Source organism: Limanda limanda, chromosome 9, assembly GCF_963576545.1.
Source record: "Limanda limanda chromosome 9, fLimLim1.1, whole genome shotgun sequence".
NCBI classification, from domain to species: domain Eukaryota; kingdom Metazoa; phylum Chordata; class Actinopteri; order Pleuronectiformes; family Pleuronectidae; genus Limanda; species Limanda limanda.
In genome coordinates this window covers 10,068,975-10,085,969 of record NC_083644.1, presented here as the reverse complement: position 1 = coordinate 10,085,969, position 16,995 = coordinate 10,068,975, and the positions used below count along the sequence as shown (strand labels likewise).

At 42.6% G+C, this 16,995-nt stretch overlaps 1 protein-coding gene across 1 annotated transcript in view; it reads left to right on the top strand.

Annotated features, from left to right (window-relative positions):
* arid3a (AT-rich interactive domain 3A) overlaps positions 1 to 16,995 on the top strand; it is a 38,856-nt gene continuing 21,861 nt past the window's right edge. Inside the window, exons 1-3 of the mRNA XM_061078400.1 lie at positions 1 to 191; positions 14,013 to 14,786; positions 14,883 to 15,165. Of these exons, the coding sequence (XP_060934383.1) occupies positions 14,446 to 14,786; positions 14,883 to 15,165 (624 nt within the window). The 5' untranslated portion in view covers positions 1 to 191; positions 14,013 to 14,445. The remainder of the gene's footprint in view (positions 192 to 14,012; positions 14,787 to 14,882; positions 15,166 to 16,995) is intronic.

The window sequence follows — 16,995 nt, the reverse complement described above, 5'->3', positions numbered from 1 at the left end:
CACACGCAAAACGCCGAGTGCGTGGATATCCCGCATGAAACCCGCGTTGATCCGAGCTGATAAACACACAAGCCTCCTCTCCTCTTCCTCCTCTTCTTCCTCGCCGTGTGTTTTCCTCGGGCACTGGGGGGGGGGGGCAGAATGTGTCTTCCGGTTCTAAACAGCGTGAAAAGCCGACGGAAGCCAACGTGGTAAGTTTTTTTTTACACATTGACGTTTTTTGATGTTGTGTTGTTTACATGTGTACGCGCTGGTGGAGAATTTCCGTTTGTGTGTGTGTGTTTCTCTTTTTTTTAATGGTCACTTCCAGGACGCAGCGTTTTTTTTTTAATCGATACATGATCGCATCGGCTGATCACTTGGCCGCGGAGGGTTACATGTCACCCAGCAGCGTCCGCGGGGTGTCATGGCTCTACTTCCTGCAGCGGAATCACACGGAGGGAGCCTGTGATTTCATTCCTGTGCCTGGTGGTTTTTTAAAGTGGGTTTTTGTGTTGGTTTAATCAAATTTAGCAGCAACACAAGTGATGAGAAACTAGAACATGACGTGACGTGGTTTTGCTGTCAGCTGTGGAAAAAGCGTCAAACTGCAAAAAAAAATTTAAAAAGCGAACCAATCATCGACTTTTGAGGCGTTAACTTCAAACAGCTTTTAATTGCTAACGTTCCAAATGTGCTAGCAGGAGTTAGCTAGCTTCTTCACTTAATCTGAGCTACGTCAGTTGTGTCCCTGTTCAGTGTAGAAGAAGAAGAAGAAGAAAGCAGCTGTGAGAAAGGTTCAGTTACAACAGCCTGTTAGAGTCATTTCATTTTTTTTTTTCAAATGGCCCCCTCCTGTACAATATGAATAAATCATTCTGGAATTTACAGTTTGGTTTCATAACGTCAGCACATCCCATTGACAAGTTGGATATAAAGTCAATGCACATGACAGCATCTACGACTGCTCTGTCAAAATGTCACCCATGGGCTCCTAGCTTGATTTAAGTCTGTTTATCAGTATTATTCCCACATTCAGGGTCGGAATGATTAAGCAAAAAATGCTAAAAACAACAACAAACAAACAAACAAATGTCCATGTACTTGTTCCTGCTCGTTGTCTTATTCCTGAGCACGTTGACAGGTTTTAGATCTCTGGTCCAAACAAGACATTTAAGGAAACTCCGAGAAACTGTCTCCGATATTTATCTTTCTGCTTTACGACGTATTGGAATGATTAAGCAAAAATGCTAAAAACAACAACAAACAAACAAACAAATGTCCATGTACTTATTCCTGCTTGTTGTCATAGTCCTGAGCATGTTGACAGGTTTTTAGATCGCTGGTCAAAACAAGAGATTTGAAGAAACTCCGAGAAACTGTCTCCGATATTTATCTTTCTGCGTTACGACGTATTGGAATGATTAAGCAAAAATGCTAAAAACAACAACAAACAAACAAATGTCCATGTACTTGTTCCTGCTCGTTGTCATAGTCCTTAGCACGTTGACAGGTTTTAGATCTCTGGTCCAAACAAGACATTTAAAGAAACAACGAGAAACTGTCTCCGATATTTATCTTTCTGCTTTACGACGTATTGGAATGGTTAAGCAAAAATGCTAAAAAGAACAACAAACAAACAAACAAATATCCATGTACTTATTCCTGCTCATTGTCATATTCCTGAGAACGTTGACAGGTTTTAGATCGCTGGTCAAAACAAGACATTTGAAGAAACTCCGAGAAACTGTCTCCGATATTTATCTTTCTGCTTTACGACGTATTCTCGTCTAAATGATTAACCAGGACTATAATCTGAAGATTAACCAGTAGTGAAAATAGCAGCAGCCATATTCACCGTAAACACCAGAAGCAGAGTGATCGTGATGCCACAGTTTTTTGGTTTTAGCAGATGGGGTTTTAAGATAAAGGCTAATAATAAGAACTTTAAATTTGTACAGCTCCTTTCAAGAGACCACAGACGAGTTACTATGGAGCCCTGTAATAATCCCACTCTCTCACGTGGAAAAAAACCCTTGAATTGTTTTGTGGGAGTGAAAAACCAAGGTGGAGTAGGTGGATAAAAGAGTCTGTCAGCGTCTGTTTGCGGCTGAGATCAGGACAAGTCAAGTCAAAGCTTCCACAAGTCCGACGTGTACACAATGAGATGCCTTCAGTGCTACAGAGGCCTGGTGGGAAAATCCTCCGTCTGCAACCGGCTGCATGTTCGTCTCAATGACGTCAGCAGACACCAAAGACAGACAGAACGTTTTTTTTTTATCCATAGTGGTTTAAAGAATAAAAGAGTTCAAAAGGTCTTTGTTTTGGGTATTTCAGGAGCCTGGTTGGTTGGAACGAGCTGACCAAAACTTACAGCCACAACCAAAACTGACTGGCATTTGATCTGTGGTGGATGTAGTTTCTCACAAAGTATTGGGGGTGGGGGAGAACAGGCACAGGAAGCCGGTTGTATTTTGAAGCCATGTATATAGTGCTTTGTCATAATGACCTTAAACATATACAGTGTTTTTCTGGAAATCACATGTTTAACTGCCTGGTTTCAGTGGAGATCTTAGATGTCTTGGTGTCATGTAAATTTTGGTTTCGGGGGGTTTTCCCACACTATCCAGAAAATATTAGTGAAAATGCAGAATATTTGATCGTGTGAAAATGCAGAATATTTGATCGTGTGAAAAATTGTGAAATTGAAAGACACAACCTGGGCCCGTATGTTTCAATCTACTGTGGAACCGAGCTGACAGTAACACCGTTGTGAAATGTCCTTGGCATGAAGAAATGTATTTAACATGAGGTCTCAGACAGACAGCTGCGGTTTGCTGTAACATCACCAATTGATGTGGAAATGTGATTTTGAAACCTGGAAACGTGAAGAAGAAACGCTTATGACAGGATGAACGGCCGTCTTTTCACTTGGACGTTCACATATAGATTTTTATGGCAAAGGAATTTGAGAAGAGGCTTTTCACTCTGTGAGAGGATTTACCACCAGCCGCTGGTGGCAAACTGGTCAGGATTTACTGCACCGGGTTTTCTAAACCAGCCATGTCAGCGAGGAACCTCTCAGCTGATCGTCGAATTTGATAATATGTTTGACTTGTCACGTTGCTCCTCGACACAAACCGACTCTCTGAAGTTGTGGTTGACTATAGGAAAGAGGTGTGACATTTTTGAGAACGTGCCACCTGTGGTGTCCCGGTGTGATTATTCAGCACTGAAAATCTTCAGCGATGGTCCCGAGGCCTTGTTACAACTTGCACCCCACCAGCCTCCAATCACATTAGAGGCTTGCCTAGAAATTGCCACACTAATCTGATTGGACCAATCTGGCATATGGTTTCCTTTGACCAACTCCAGCTAACTGCATCAGCGCAGTGTTTCCAATGGAGTAAGGTACGGTGTGTGTGTTTGTGTGTTTACAATGTTATTGGCCCATTGTGGATTAGAAACGTATGGCCAGTGATGACGCTCAGGTCTTAAAAGGTCTCCGTATAATGTAGGTTGGCCCTAATGAGCAACACACTTTGTAATGCAACCACATTTACATAAAGATGCCTGTTTCTTCTCTTGCTTTGGATAACTGGCACTTGTGTTGTTACTTCCCATCAACGCGGCATGATGATATAGGGGCAAACCTTTACCTGCCGTTATGAAACTGATATTCTGACTTCAATAGGAAGTTAGTTAACAAGCTACAGTTGTTATGCAAAGCAGGTTTCTACATATATTAGTCTGTTGAAGCTGATGGACATGAAGATCTGTCTATAGATAGCATGTTATTACAAGCCTCAGTAATGCTTGTAAACATTTCAGAGTCAATATTACATTACATTACATTTGGCGGACGCTTTTATCCATTTAGGGATTTGGTATCTTGCCCAGGACACTTGGGCATGCAGATAGCGCAGACTGAGGTTGAACCCCCACCGCAGTGTTTGGGCAAACAAACACTGATATGTCTGCGTAAGGCTCATATCAGCCAAAATTATCGGTGTCTACCTATTACAACCTATTATTGATGTCATAAAATCAAGTTGTTCTATGTAGTGCTGTAAACGTTGGTCAATAGAAAATGAGTAGGACATTATTTAATAGGATTATCATAAATACCTTATGGTTTTTCAATGTTGATTAGATAAAATTGTGAATTTGAAGTAATCGTCTTTGAGTTTGAAACCTTTCATATGCATTAGGGTTCTATTGTCTGGCAATTAAAAAGCTAAATTAATGGATGATTTAAAAAAAAATGATCAAAAGATTAGACAATATAAATGCAGCTCCAATTCCTCTGTTCTTTCTGGCCTTTCTATCCAGTCAGAAAGCCTCATGTCAGAGGTTCACCTGTGATGAATCAGTCTTATCATTGATTTGGTTAAAGCAGTTTGTCTACTTTCTGTCATGTTGTCCTGATGTTGTGTGTTTCCTCACACTGCATTTGTTGTGCCATCCTCCTCTTGACATGAAAACTGGTGCCTGTGACCATGTCTCTAAATCAAGTGTATGTTGTGATCTGTATTGCATTTGCAACTAACTCAGCTTCACATACAGTCCAGTGTATCAGAGAGAGAATTTAGTTTGTTTTCCAAGTGGTTAGCGATGTTTTGGGCGTTCACTGGTTAGCGTGTTTGAGTCACGGTTAAATGTACATATAAAGATGTGAGGCTTGTTATCAATCACACAAGCTTCCTGTCATCACATAGATGTGATCTTAGTCCAAAGGTATTTGAAGAGCTATTGTATGTATTTGGAAGCAGTTAGTGTAATATGCAAATTGTGTGTTCGGTTTGCCCCCATATAATGTCTTGGCAGCGTGAACACCAGTCACTCCCAGTCAGCCACTGAACTGGTTAGTGTCTGTAGATTAAGACAGACAAGCATGCACAGACAAGACAAACGAGTCAGTTTGTTTTTTCAGATTCTCAACCTGTAATCCTTCACAGGTTTAAAAAGGCTGCTGTTATGCTGTCTATACATTCAGATCTCCCTGGCAGCTTAAGGGCGTGTGCTGGGGGCCTACATTGAGTCATCCGAATGCTTCAGTAATAACCCACCTGTGAATATCAGCATGAATTGTATCACTGAATGCCACTGTCGTTCTCACACCACAAGTTTTCATGCCATTACAGAAGTGGGAAGCAGCGTGGCTTGGCTGGCTTTCAGCTGTTCCTGTGCCAAAAACTACATTTCTGAAGGGCCTGTGCAGCACGTGGGGCTTTAACTTTGTTATCCTGCCAAAAAATGCAGAAAAAAAAACCTCACAAGTTACTTCACTGCTTGGGCTGGAGCCATGGGGGAATCCCAGCAGGGCTGACGGTGACGCAGGCGGAGAGTGGAGTAAGGAAGGGTCTTAGGTTTTGGGATGCCCTACAGTTTCTCAACAAGGCTGTTAGGCTCTGTGTATTCAGTCAGCAGCTGACGCCGTGCCAGCCACTGTGATCTATCCTAGTGCTTCTCTGCCTGGATACCAGCACACAGCTGCAACATGCTGACATGTCCATGAAACCTGAAGCATTTGTCTTTCATATTTGTGTCCGCTGGTTTCTGGCAGCCTTCCCAAGCAATCAAGAGCTCATCTAATCAGATTCAGGCTAATAGATATACACATAGGTAATGAGCAGACAGAGCAGCCTTTATGGTTTTATTAGGCCGGGCACCTGCACGTGAACCAACAACCACAGATAAAGCAAAGTGGCAATTTAATGTTCTGGATGTCTCCGCGTGCAATTCACAAAGCGCTTATGTAAGATTTCACTCGTCTGTCGCCTCTCTGCAGACAAAAGGCATGATTGTTAAAGATCACAATGCAATGACATGACCACACATTTACAATATAAACCCAACAAGTTAATCCAGTTTGGGACGTACGTGCCATTCAATGAAAGTTCAACCCCTCCCCTTCCCATCACCCCCACCCACCTCCTGCACTAGAGGAACTGTCATCACACCATCGTTCTAGAGTTACAATAGCAGATTCATTGAGCTCTGCTGCAAGCAGCGACACGACGCAGCCCCCTGAATCCTCACGCTTTGTGACATAGTTGTGTTGAACATGGGTATTTGACTCGGTGGGCTGTCTCTGGATGTCACAATAAAAGTGAAAATAGTTAATGCAAAAATGTTAAAGTTTGGGTATTTATAGAGTTATTTAAGTTACAAGTGCATTTTAAGAAATGTGTTTCTCCTTGATGAATAGTTGGTGTTCTGGTACAAGCTGACTTATTAAATTAATATGAAACTATGGCATTGAGTAATAAAATAATGAATATAATTGTATATGTTCAAGTAATGTACTTGATAAGTGTTGCAATGCATTCCAGTCCAAAAGCCATGAACGACTTCCTCATTGTGGAGCAACATAAGTAACAATTGTGTCCATTTGGTTTTGATTGAACTTTGTCTTGAGCTCCACAAAAGGAACAAATACATGCCAGTCAAAAATGATAAGGAAACCTGACATCAAGGGTCGTTGTTTTATTTGGGTAGTGGCTGTGTTTAGCTGTTTCTCAACCAGAGCTGTCATCAGTTCTGTTTGCTGTCATAATACTGCAGTCTTCACGTGAATCCACAGGCAGGGCTGTTACATGGCGAGGTCAATATCCACCAGTGAGCTGGTGGCCATGAAGGAGTGCAAACATTTCAGCAGAATCAGCAGAGACTTTTTATTTGAACTATTTGTCTGATGACTGTCCCAGTGATAAGACACCCATGTGGCAGAGTTTAAATGGGTTTTGGTATCATATATCTATATGTTTGAATATTTTCAACCCACATGAGAATTTGTAGTGAACCCTTTTCACTCAAGACATCAAGAATGATTAAGTGTCATATCTGTTTCATTCCCCGTCGCCCTGTTTTCAGAGTGGAAAATCCCCAGAGCCATCGATCATCATGGGCCAGCAGCGCTGTCTGAATCTCCATTATATCAATACTTAACATAAATATATTCAGCTCTGTTTGGTGTTGCTTGCTAGTAATGCTGTAGATTTAGGGAATAAGAAAATATGATATTGAACTTTATTAATCCCAAAGGACATTTGGGGATTGTTGTATAGTATAAAAACATCAAATGTAATCAGGAGTAAGAGGACTAGTTCCTAAATATACAACAATACAAATAAGATAAGTCTAAAAACCACATTAGAATATATGACAAAATGACAATTGTCTAATATTACACTTTGTTTAAAACACTTCAAGTAAGAGCATTGAACAAATAATACATGCAAGATGCACACCTACTAGGAAAAAGACTTTAGCTTTCTTTCATTTGATAATTTTATTGTGAATAAATCCAAATTTTTGATACAAAATATCAGATCGTCCATGTATCCGCCTCTCTGTCCTTGCGGGTGAATCCTGTGGTTTGATAGATGACCACAGGTTTCACTGCTGGGAAGTGGATCACTGGATTATTTTTGCTATATACCCACTTAATTTATGGCATAGCTGGGGCTAATCAGATTTGGTTCGCTGCATTTCTCCGGCTCACTGGAAGAGGTCAGTGGAAAGTGCGTGACCAGCCTGTGCGACACTTCCTCAATGATCTTGTTGTTGGTGCAGCGGGGCTCAATGGAGCCTGTGTTATTGCCTCGCGAGGTAATAGTGCAAGGAATGTGAGAGAGGGACTCTTAATCAAGACCAGCACCACTGAATTTTTGTTTTATCCCTTTTTTTTCTCTCTCCTTTTTTATGGAAAAAGCATCATGAATGGTCACTGTTTCATTTCTCTGTTCACAATTACTCTTTCACTACGATGCTAAATGATAACCTGTGTCGACATGATGAGATGTAAACAAAGAAAGCTTTTAACAAGGACATGTTCTTTATCATGACATTAGGTAAAATGAAATTGAATTTTAAATATGAAATTATGTTTTTAATTAACTTCATTACTCAATTAAAATGTGACCACATGATGACTATGATAGTTGATTTCATTTATTATGTATTCACTATCCAGAACAGTGGACAGGGCCAGGTGCTCAACACAGCTCTGTGTCCTATTTATAGGAGATTCTTTTTTTTTTTTTTTTTTTACCTCACATGCTATTTATTCTCCTGTTTATTTATTCTTAAATTTAGAAGCTCACCTTCCTGCTTTTGGCTTCAACCTCCAAGCTATTTAATTGAAGCCAAAACAATTAGACCGTAGCTTCTTCCTGGTTCTTATCTCATACCTTGAAAGCCGAGCAGTTTGCTTGTTTATGTAAATGTATGTCCTGCTGCCATTTACAAACAAAGGTAAACGCTTGTAAACAGAAATGGAATGACAGTTTGAATTAGGAGAGGTTTTGCTGTGTGTTTTCTCCAAGGGGATCTTACGCATCCTTCATGTATTCACGTTATTTGTAGCGAGTAAAGTACAAACAAAGACTAAATAATCTTTAAACAAAGTTAAATTTGTGCTATTCAAATAAGACAGGCAGTTCCGCAGTAAACAATGATCATTTACAGCTATATAAATGGGTCAGTATATTGTATGGGTTTTATAACTCTATATTTATTTACTGCCAAGTTCATATGTACACGTTTTTTAACCAGCGGATCGCTCAAAAAAAACGGAAAACTTAGATAAGATGTCAAGAGCCCAGCCCAATACTTGAAGTCTCTTTGTTGTGCCCATTCTGATGCCTCTGTTCCTCATTTTTATGAGAAAGTACATGTCAGTTTGTGAGGTTAAAAAAGCTGAAGTAAAAAAATATACAAACTTTGCTGTTGTGCTGCAGTATAGTATGTGTCCAGGAATGCTGGTATAGATAGCATCGTCAAAAAGCCAGTTTTCCTGTAAAAGCCCTTTGATACATGGTACATGACCAGACACGGTAATGATGCGATAAAGCCCAACAACAGGCTTCTGTCCACCCGTAAACTGCACACTCAAGCTGGTATACATAGAAAACTCCAGTGGACACGTTGGTCTCACGCAGTCTTTTATTTAAAACAAGTGTAGCATGAGCATCATGGTGATGTGATTAAGATAACTCTGCACAGAGACGTCAAACTGCATTGTCAGAAAACCAAGGGTGACATCACAGTGCCACCCACTATGATTTATATGAGGTCTTTAGGAGAGTGAGCACTTACAAAGAGAAAATCATAAATCTTGTGGCTTACCACTTTAAGAATCTAGTTCTCTGTGAATTTCCAGTCATGCAGAACAGACAGACCTTTTTAATTTTAATACCCAGTTTCAAGTCTCACAAGACCTCGCCCAGTTCACCTCGAAACCACTCGGCTTTATCAGGCAAGAGATGGTTCGTATTTTCAATGCATGAGAGGAAATAAAGACTTAAAATTAAAACGCCAGATGTGTATCTGTGCTGATGTTGGTACATGAGAATAAAAACCACCTACTGAGGAAAAACCCGGGTGAATTTAATATTTTTTAATGAATTATCAAAACTATTTTCTTTACGTGAAATGCCATGTGTGAATTACAGCAGCAGTTCTCTGAAAGAAGAAAATGGAATCCCATATATTTGTGGTGTGATAATGCTTGATGCTTTCACAAGAGTACATTATCAGTATGTATGTATATATGTTCATGTATGTGGGGCATGTCCCTTTATCTAGTTGGAATTAGACCCTTAGCTCTTGTTCTTATCACTCCGGCGTGTTTGCTCAGACCTTGTAGTCTTCCACCTCACAAATGTGGGTTTAAAAAAAAAAAGAGGATTAACCCGTTAGCTCTGATCATTTCTACTTGATCCCTCATTCTGCCAACTGTCAAAGTTTCTTTCCCGGCCGCTCCTCTCTGACCCCCACATGGGCCTACACCAGCAGGCCGGCCTTCCTTTAGCCAATTATGGTGTTAAATGGGCCCTAAGTGTCTTTACTTTAGCTGTGCAGTTTAAGGGATTGTCCGTTATGTTGTGCAAAATTAGCTTGTGACAATTACTCACTCACCCTGAGTTCACAGTGTATACAGCAAATTCGTTTTTTTAAATGCAAGAGTCTAGAGTTGTGACAAGTGATCAGGAGTGAAAATAAGAATGTGAGGGGGGGAAAGAAAAGACAATAAATGAAGACGGCAAACCGATGAACAGGCAGTGTTGAGGTGGAGCAGTTAACGGCAGGCAGATAAGGGACGCATTTAATCAAGCACTGCTTTGACGTAGCTACGTTTTTTGTTTTGCATGGAAAATGGTCTCTGAAACGGACCATTGACAGAAAATCAACATACGTCAGCCACCGCGCAAAGATTTACATTTGTCCTTTGGTCAATTGCCAATGCAAGATGCAGAAGTCGAATTGATCCGGAGACGGCCTACATGCAGAAAACCTTCATAAAGCTCTGAATGTGGAGGAAATCATTAGTTAGTTTGCTATTTTCCTTCCTGACCTTTACTGCACCTATACATACATTTAGAATTTTCCCCAGTAACTGAAAAAAAAACCATGAAGGAAGTAAGTTTCTCTAATTTATTTTTAACAGCATTTTTTAGACTGGAAGAAAAAGGGGGGGTGGGGGGGCGGCACACATGCTGTGAAACCTGTTTACTCCTTGGTCATAAAGCAACTTCCTCTCAGAACTCGTCAGCCATGCAGCAGTTTGAGAATGAAGCAGGACTTCCAAAAAAACAGCTGGTCACTGTCCCGGGGGGTCAATGTAAAGAAACGTCAAGAAAATGTACAGACGTGGTTTTTCCCACCGCTGCTGCAGTGTAACTGCGACCCAGCCGGGGCTTTTTGGAGGATTTGGCCCTTTCTCTCTTGAGAGTGCTCGCTTTCACAGAGAGTTGTGTTTAAGATATTAAAAGGCTTATCACTCTGGCCATGGTCTGGTTGAATGTAATGTGTAAGAACGAGATACCAAAGGCAACCACCAGCCAATCTGCAGAGTAGAGTTTCAATCAGAAAGGGTTAACGCAGAACTCTATCAGCTTCCTAAAGAACTGTTTGTACCCTAGAACATTGGATAAGTCAATATTACGCTTGAAAGATAAAGTTCTGCACCTATAGCTGGTTCTTTAACATTCAGATCCCTGAGTTATTCTCTGAGAAATTGATGAAAATGTCAAGAGCATCCTGTCTCACAATGTTAAAGTAAATGGATCTTCCCAGACTTATTCTGTATCCTTTGGCCTAGTGTCATGGTAATCCGTTCAGTAGTTAATGCTTAATCCTGGTAATTAACAGACAAACAAACAAACACAGACAGAAAAAAAAAAACCCTCCGTGGCAGAAGTTACAACATGTGTCACCAGTAAGGTGCCACTTAGACTGAGCGAAGAGCGAGAACCATAAACCATTTGGTGGCTGCGTTCATCTGTTGCTTGAATTTATTGAGCGCAAGTGTTAAAGGGTGAGATCAGCTGCTGCAGGGTTTGGTTGGAAGTAAAAAACCAGGAGACGTTTGGGCCACACGAGACTCAGGCACCCACAGCTGACTTTCCTCCCTCTAAACACGTGACTCCTCATTTTATTGTTGCGTGGCATGTATTCAACTATTTTTGTCGTCGCGTGATCAACATCACAGCCGTCTAAAAAGCTTTCGCAAAACGTGCCTCATTGTTTGGGGAAGCAGCGAAACATTTACAGTGATGCAATGTGATTTGCACCATCCAACATGTAGGAAATCATGATGGTTTGTGAAAAAAGCGCTGGTATGAAACAAAGTGACCACTTCTCCTTCCCTCTGCACAGGAAGAGTCATCCGAGCGGCTTTGTTCTGATGGACACTTCTGTGTTTGAATTACATGTATGACACATGAAGGGGGGGGGCGCTGTCCGTGGCCACATTGTTTCCCTCTGGCTCACTTTGCTCTCCTGGCTTTTTGACATGTTGCGTAATGGATAGTCCAAATAATAGTGTGCAAACATGCCAACAGTGCATGTACAGGCTGTTCTGACATGAATTTGGCTGTGTCACTTCATTCAACTGGATTGTCAAGAGGTGCCACCAGTAAATATTTGTGTCGTAGGGCAGGACAAGTTGTCTCAGTCAAACCAGATCCAGTTTTAATCCTGCTTACACTGCTGCTATTCTCCCTGTGACAACTGCTGCGGTTCACTCCTGCCTCTGTCGCATATAAAGAATGTAATGAATCAATATTGAGTATCTGTCGGCTGCCTCGCTGGCTCTGCTCCGTCAGTTGTCACTTCCTTCACCCGCTGAAGAAATACAAGTTTCACAGCTCTTGTTTCCTTGCGCAACATTTCTCTAACACACAGACGTAGTGTAGGGTGACAGATGATTTTTTTTTCCTCCGTCCCTGCTGACGTACAAACTTCTTCCGATTAACTTTTATTCACCGTAACATTTGGCTTGTCAGCGGTTGTATCATTGACCAATATTTGCTTTTCTTATACTTCTCTTTAGTTTTTAATAGTTCTGGCAGAACTTTTAAATACATTTTATAGCTGAGGAAGCTGACCAGTTCAGCTACAGTGAGGAGCTGCAGGCTGACTGCTGCACGTTGGGTATGTGGCTGAGGAAAATGACGACTCAAGGCATTTGTCTTGTTTCTTGTCTTCACACTTTCCAACTGTGTCTACAATGTCAGCCATTTTAGATGAGTTGGGTGATGATTCTTAGACAGTTTCTTGCACAATCTTTTTAAAGTCCTGATACTTATAATGATGTCAGGTTGTGATGAAGTATTTAGTTTTTTTTGTGAAACCTTTACCCCTGTATAAGTTAACAAGATGCTTCATTCCTTATTCCAATACTGGTGACAAGTTGTTTGTCTGATATTCACCCTAAAATCCGGACTTTATTTTCCTAATATTACGAAATCTCTGAATTTCAAAGGTGACCGACACAACTTGAAAAAAAACAAGTAACACCAGCAAATATTTCCATTTCCCTTAAGAAGTAACTCATGCGACGGATTTTTTAATGAGAGCGTCATTCGTGCATTCATCCGAACAGAATGTACCCAGTGTGAAAAGTCTTATGTAAAACCTATAGTTTCAGCATCAGGGCAGGTAGTGATTACCGAGGTCTGTCTATTCATGTATTAGTCAGAGTAGCTGAATGAGTGGTGGTGCACAGTCACTGCTGCCTCATGACATGACTGCTGCTCCGACACATCCAGCACCTGCACTCGAATTTAGTTTTCCCCACGTGCTGTTGACTCGGCTCGCCGCTCTTATCTCTGCGCGACTGATCTGAGCCACAGCCGCCCCACACTCATTAATAGAGAACAGACATCCAAGCTTATTTCTGATGAACCGAGACTGCGCTGCATACCTGAGCACTTTCATGGACCAGGTATGTAGGAGAACCATTATCGCTCACAGACATTTAAAATAGGGGGGTAGAAACACAACAGTCATACCTCAGTGGAGTCACAGATCCGAATATAAATGGTGTGGGTTTCTAACAGTGTTGACTCGTAGTACTTGTGTTTGCTGTCGCGCTCAAGTTCTCTCTGGCTCGGAGCCAACCAGGTAAAGAAAGTGACGGTTCTCCCTTTGATTTCACTTCCTGTTGTTATTGCGGTTAAAACATTTTGTCCCTTGTGAGCAGTGTGCCTGTCCGGTGTGTGTGTGTGTGTGTTTGTGTATGTGTGTTGTGTGTGATTAATCCTGCCCACGCTATATAGTGAACATGAACTCAGTGACACTGTATTTATGCTTCATGTTGATTTTAGGCTTGCTATGTGAAATTGGGCATTTCCTTTTCCTCTTTCACATTGTCTCAGCACGTGAGTTGAGAGCGGTTAGGGTTTTGAGAAGTCCTGCCGTTGATTCAAAATTATTGGTCAAGTTCCTCAAACGACAAGAATGAAACATGCACAAAATAGTTTTGATTTTAACCGTGCGTACCTTACAGGTTGAAATCAGATCGAGCTGAATATGTCCACTTTAGTGTAAGGCCAACAAATGGAAAGTTTTTAAGAGTTTGAAAATAGAAATACGTTTTTCTGATCTGATGCTTCGAGGAAAGTTGTTTCACAGTTTTGTCGCAGCCACAACAAAACGGTTTTGCCTTTTAACTGAACTTACTGATGTTAGCAGACAGTGGGGAAGTAACAGGCTGACACTCTGTTTTTCTTTCTGTCCCTCAGATCTTTGTAGTCTGTCAGCGTGCTCTCATACTCCCACCTTCTCTTCCACTGCTTGTGCCTTGTTGAACCCTGTGCGGCTCAGCTCGGCCGACAACTTTGGTTTCCCCCTCAGCTGCAGGAAGAACCACCGAGACAAGCGAGAGGCCTCTGTCTCCAGAAGTGAAGCCTCTCTGTGACTGCATGTCTCAGAGCTCTGACCAACCCCTGTTCTCCTCCTCCTTCCACGTCTCCACGAGGACCCACATTTCCACATAGCCATAACCTATAAACCCCCATTCAGCTGCTAGCTGCTTCATCGCCGGCGCAGTTGTTGATTTCGCTGCCTGAGCAGAAGGACCGACCACTGTCCCACGACTGGCCCCCAACTGGTGCTCCTTCAGTGGGGGAGGGAGGGGAAGGAGAGCAGCTGAACGTTGTGCCGCTTTCCCTGGAGATGAAGCTCCAGGCCGTCATGGAGAACCTGCACAGGCAGCAGAGGGCCAAGCTGCTGATGGAGCAGCAGCTACAGCAGCAAGCTGCTGCCCAACTCACCCAGGTGCGCACAGGTGGAGGAGGGGGGGACGAGCCCATGGGGAGCCCAGCCCCTGAGTCCGAGCAGGCCCAGATGGCGGCGCTAGCGGCCATGCGTGCCGTGGCGGCCGGGCTGCAGAGAGTGTCGGACAGCCCCATGTCGGAGCGCAGCAGCGGCGGCGAGGACGACGTTGATGATGATGAAAATGAGGAAGGGGAGGAACAATACAAAGATATGATGGGCTCAGATGAGGAGGAGCAGATGTAAGTATCCAATGTCTTTGTTCTGGTCGTCTTAAAGCATCTCTTATTTCTTTAATGTCTTTTAAACTATTTCATTCTGTTTTTTAACACACACAGCAAACGGAAATGGGATGAGGAGGACTTTGAAGGCGAGATGGAAGAAGACTTTGACGATGACCTGGCAGAGGAAAATCTGCCAACAGGCCATGATGCTGTGGCCCCAGGGAAAGGCATCCTCCTGTTGCCCCACCGCCAGCTCCACCCCCACTCCCAGCTGGTGAAGGCGCGCCCTAGTGTCGACCAGGAGCCCCGTGTAGCCATCTTGCCTCCCCACGCCACCCACAGCCATCTGGGCGGGCAGGACCACGGAGAATGGACCTACGAGGAGCAGTTTAGACAGGTAGGATCTGTTGTATCTTAGTGTCTATCTTAAGGCCGGCGCATGCTTCTGCAACGGCGTCTGCGGCTTTTCACACAGTTGTGACGCAGGACTTGTTGTCATTCATGGTTTTCCAAGCGTTGCGCGTGTTGCCATGCAATTCCCTGCCAGAACACTAGGCGGAGTAATGTTTTTTGTCGAAGTCGGCTCTTCTTCGTGTGCGGCACGAAGAAGAGCTGTTTATTTACCTCGCCGCGGCGGCTCCTCAGAGCCTTTTTCTGGCGGACAAATCCACCAGTCAGTGACGGGTTATACTAGTGGTCATAGTTTCGGATCTCTTCTATTTGGTCCATATTCGTTCTTCTAAATCTTCCGTGGTTTCTGCCGGTATTATCGGGCATGAACCGGAAATGCGACTCCGGTAATTATGTAGTTAGCAGACCAATCATAGCCTTGCCGGCTACGTGACGCTTGCGGAGCTTTGCCGTCTAGTTAGAAAAATTGGGCGACGCACGTAAGAAGGGATACGTAAGTACTTAAGGGGCCCAGAAGGGCTCTTACGCTTCCGGGCCTGTGAAAACGCAGAAGCATGCGCCGGCCTTTACTTCTCTGTTGAAAGTGAATTGCATATTAACCGCACAACTACAGACACGGTCATATGAGATATAATTTCCCTCATATCAGCTAAATCCTTACATAATCTAAAGTCAGCTGCTGTCTCTTTCTGAGAAAGTACATTCATCAGCAATGCTGTTTGCTGACAAGGGAACCACTTCTGTTCTTCACACCCTCCTCACATTAAACTGTATGACACTTTCTTAGAAGTACAACACGTAATCCAACCAGGGTGGGAAATTAACACCAGCCACTGGACAAATGTTGATGAGTCTTTAAAACTTTGACTGAGCCAGCTGAAACTTTGGACGGGTATACGTCCTCAAGGATCTGCCAGGTCAGTTTTTCTTTTGGAGCAGATTCTAACTGAGGCCTTCGAGTAAGAAAATAGTTGTTCCCTGTCATGAATATGCCTGTGAGCTGAGGACGAGAGGCTGAGGACAGCTAGGAGAGGGGGGAGATGGGGACAGGGAGCTTTTTTAATAGCTTTACCATGCTGGCGTTGACTATAAACATTCTGGTGGGCTGGATATGATGAGCTAGGCCTCAGTGGAATAAGACGGGATGCTTACGTGAAGAGATTTGAATCTGTCAACAGCCAAATTTAGATTGACGGTTGCTGTCGATAAAAAAGACTCCGAGTGAGGAATGATGTATAATTCAGCACTGATTATAAATAACTAAATCACGTGATGATATTTGCTCCACAAGGTGAAGACATTTTGCTGTTTAAATGGATTTTTCTGCAAATTAGTCACCTCCCCATCAGTCCAGTGTAAAATGAGATTAAAAAGTTTATTCGGGTAAAATTGTATCACTGAAAATGTTCGAAACAAAAAAAGATATAAGACTCCGAGGCCTTGTTCAAAGCTGGTATAATAATCATCTGTCTCAGGTGAGCGGCTCAAAGGTGGACAGCTCTGGTATTAGAGTAAGTCTCCATATGTGTCTCAAGTGACCAGTTGTGATCAGATCCCACTTCCCTGCCGTCTATGGAATTAAACACGTACGTCACTTCTGTTCGCAAAGACTAAGTGATGATGTTCTTAAGCCAGTGTGGTTATACAGATGGGAACTTTGTCAATGTGTTTGTGTTGTGTGTATCTGTGTGTCAGTGGGAAGTGGAGGGAGAGAGAGGGACCAGTATCAGGAGGGGCTGATCGTATAAACATGCAGCGCGCAGCTCTATGAAATATACTCTTTACACATTTTAAACGGTAGACAAAAATGGAAAAT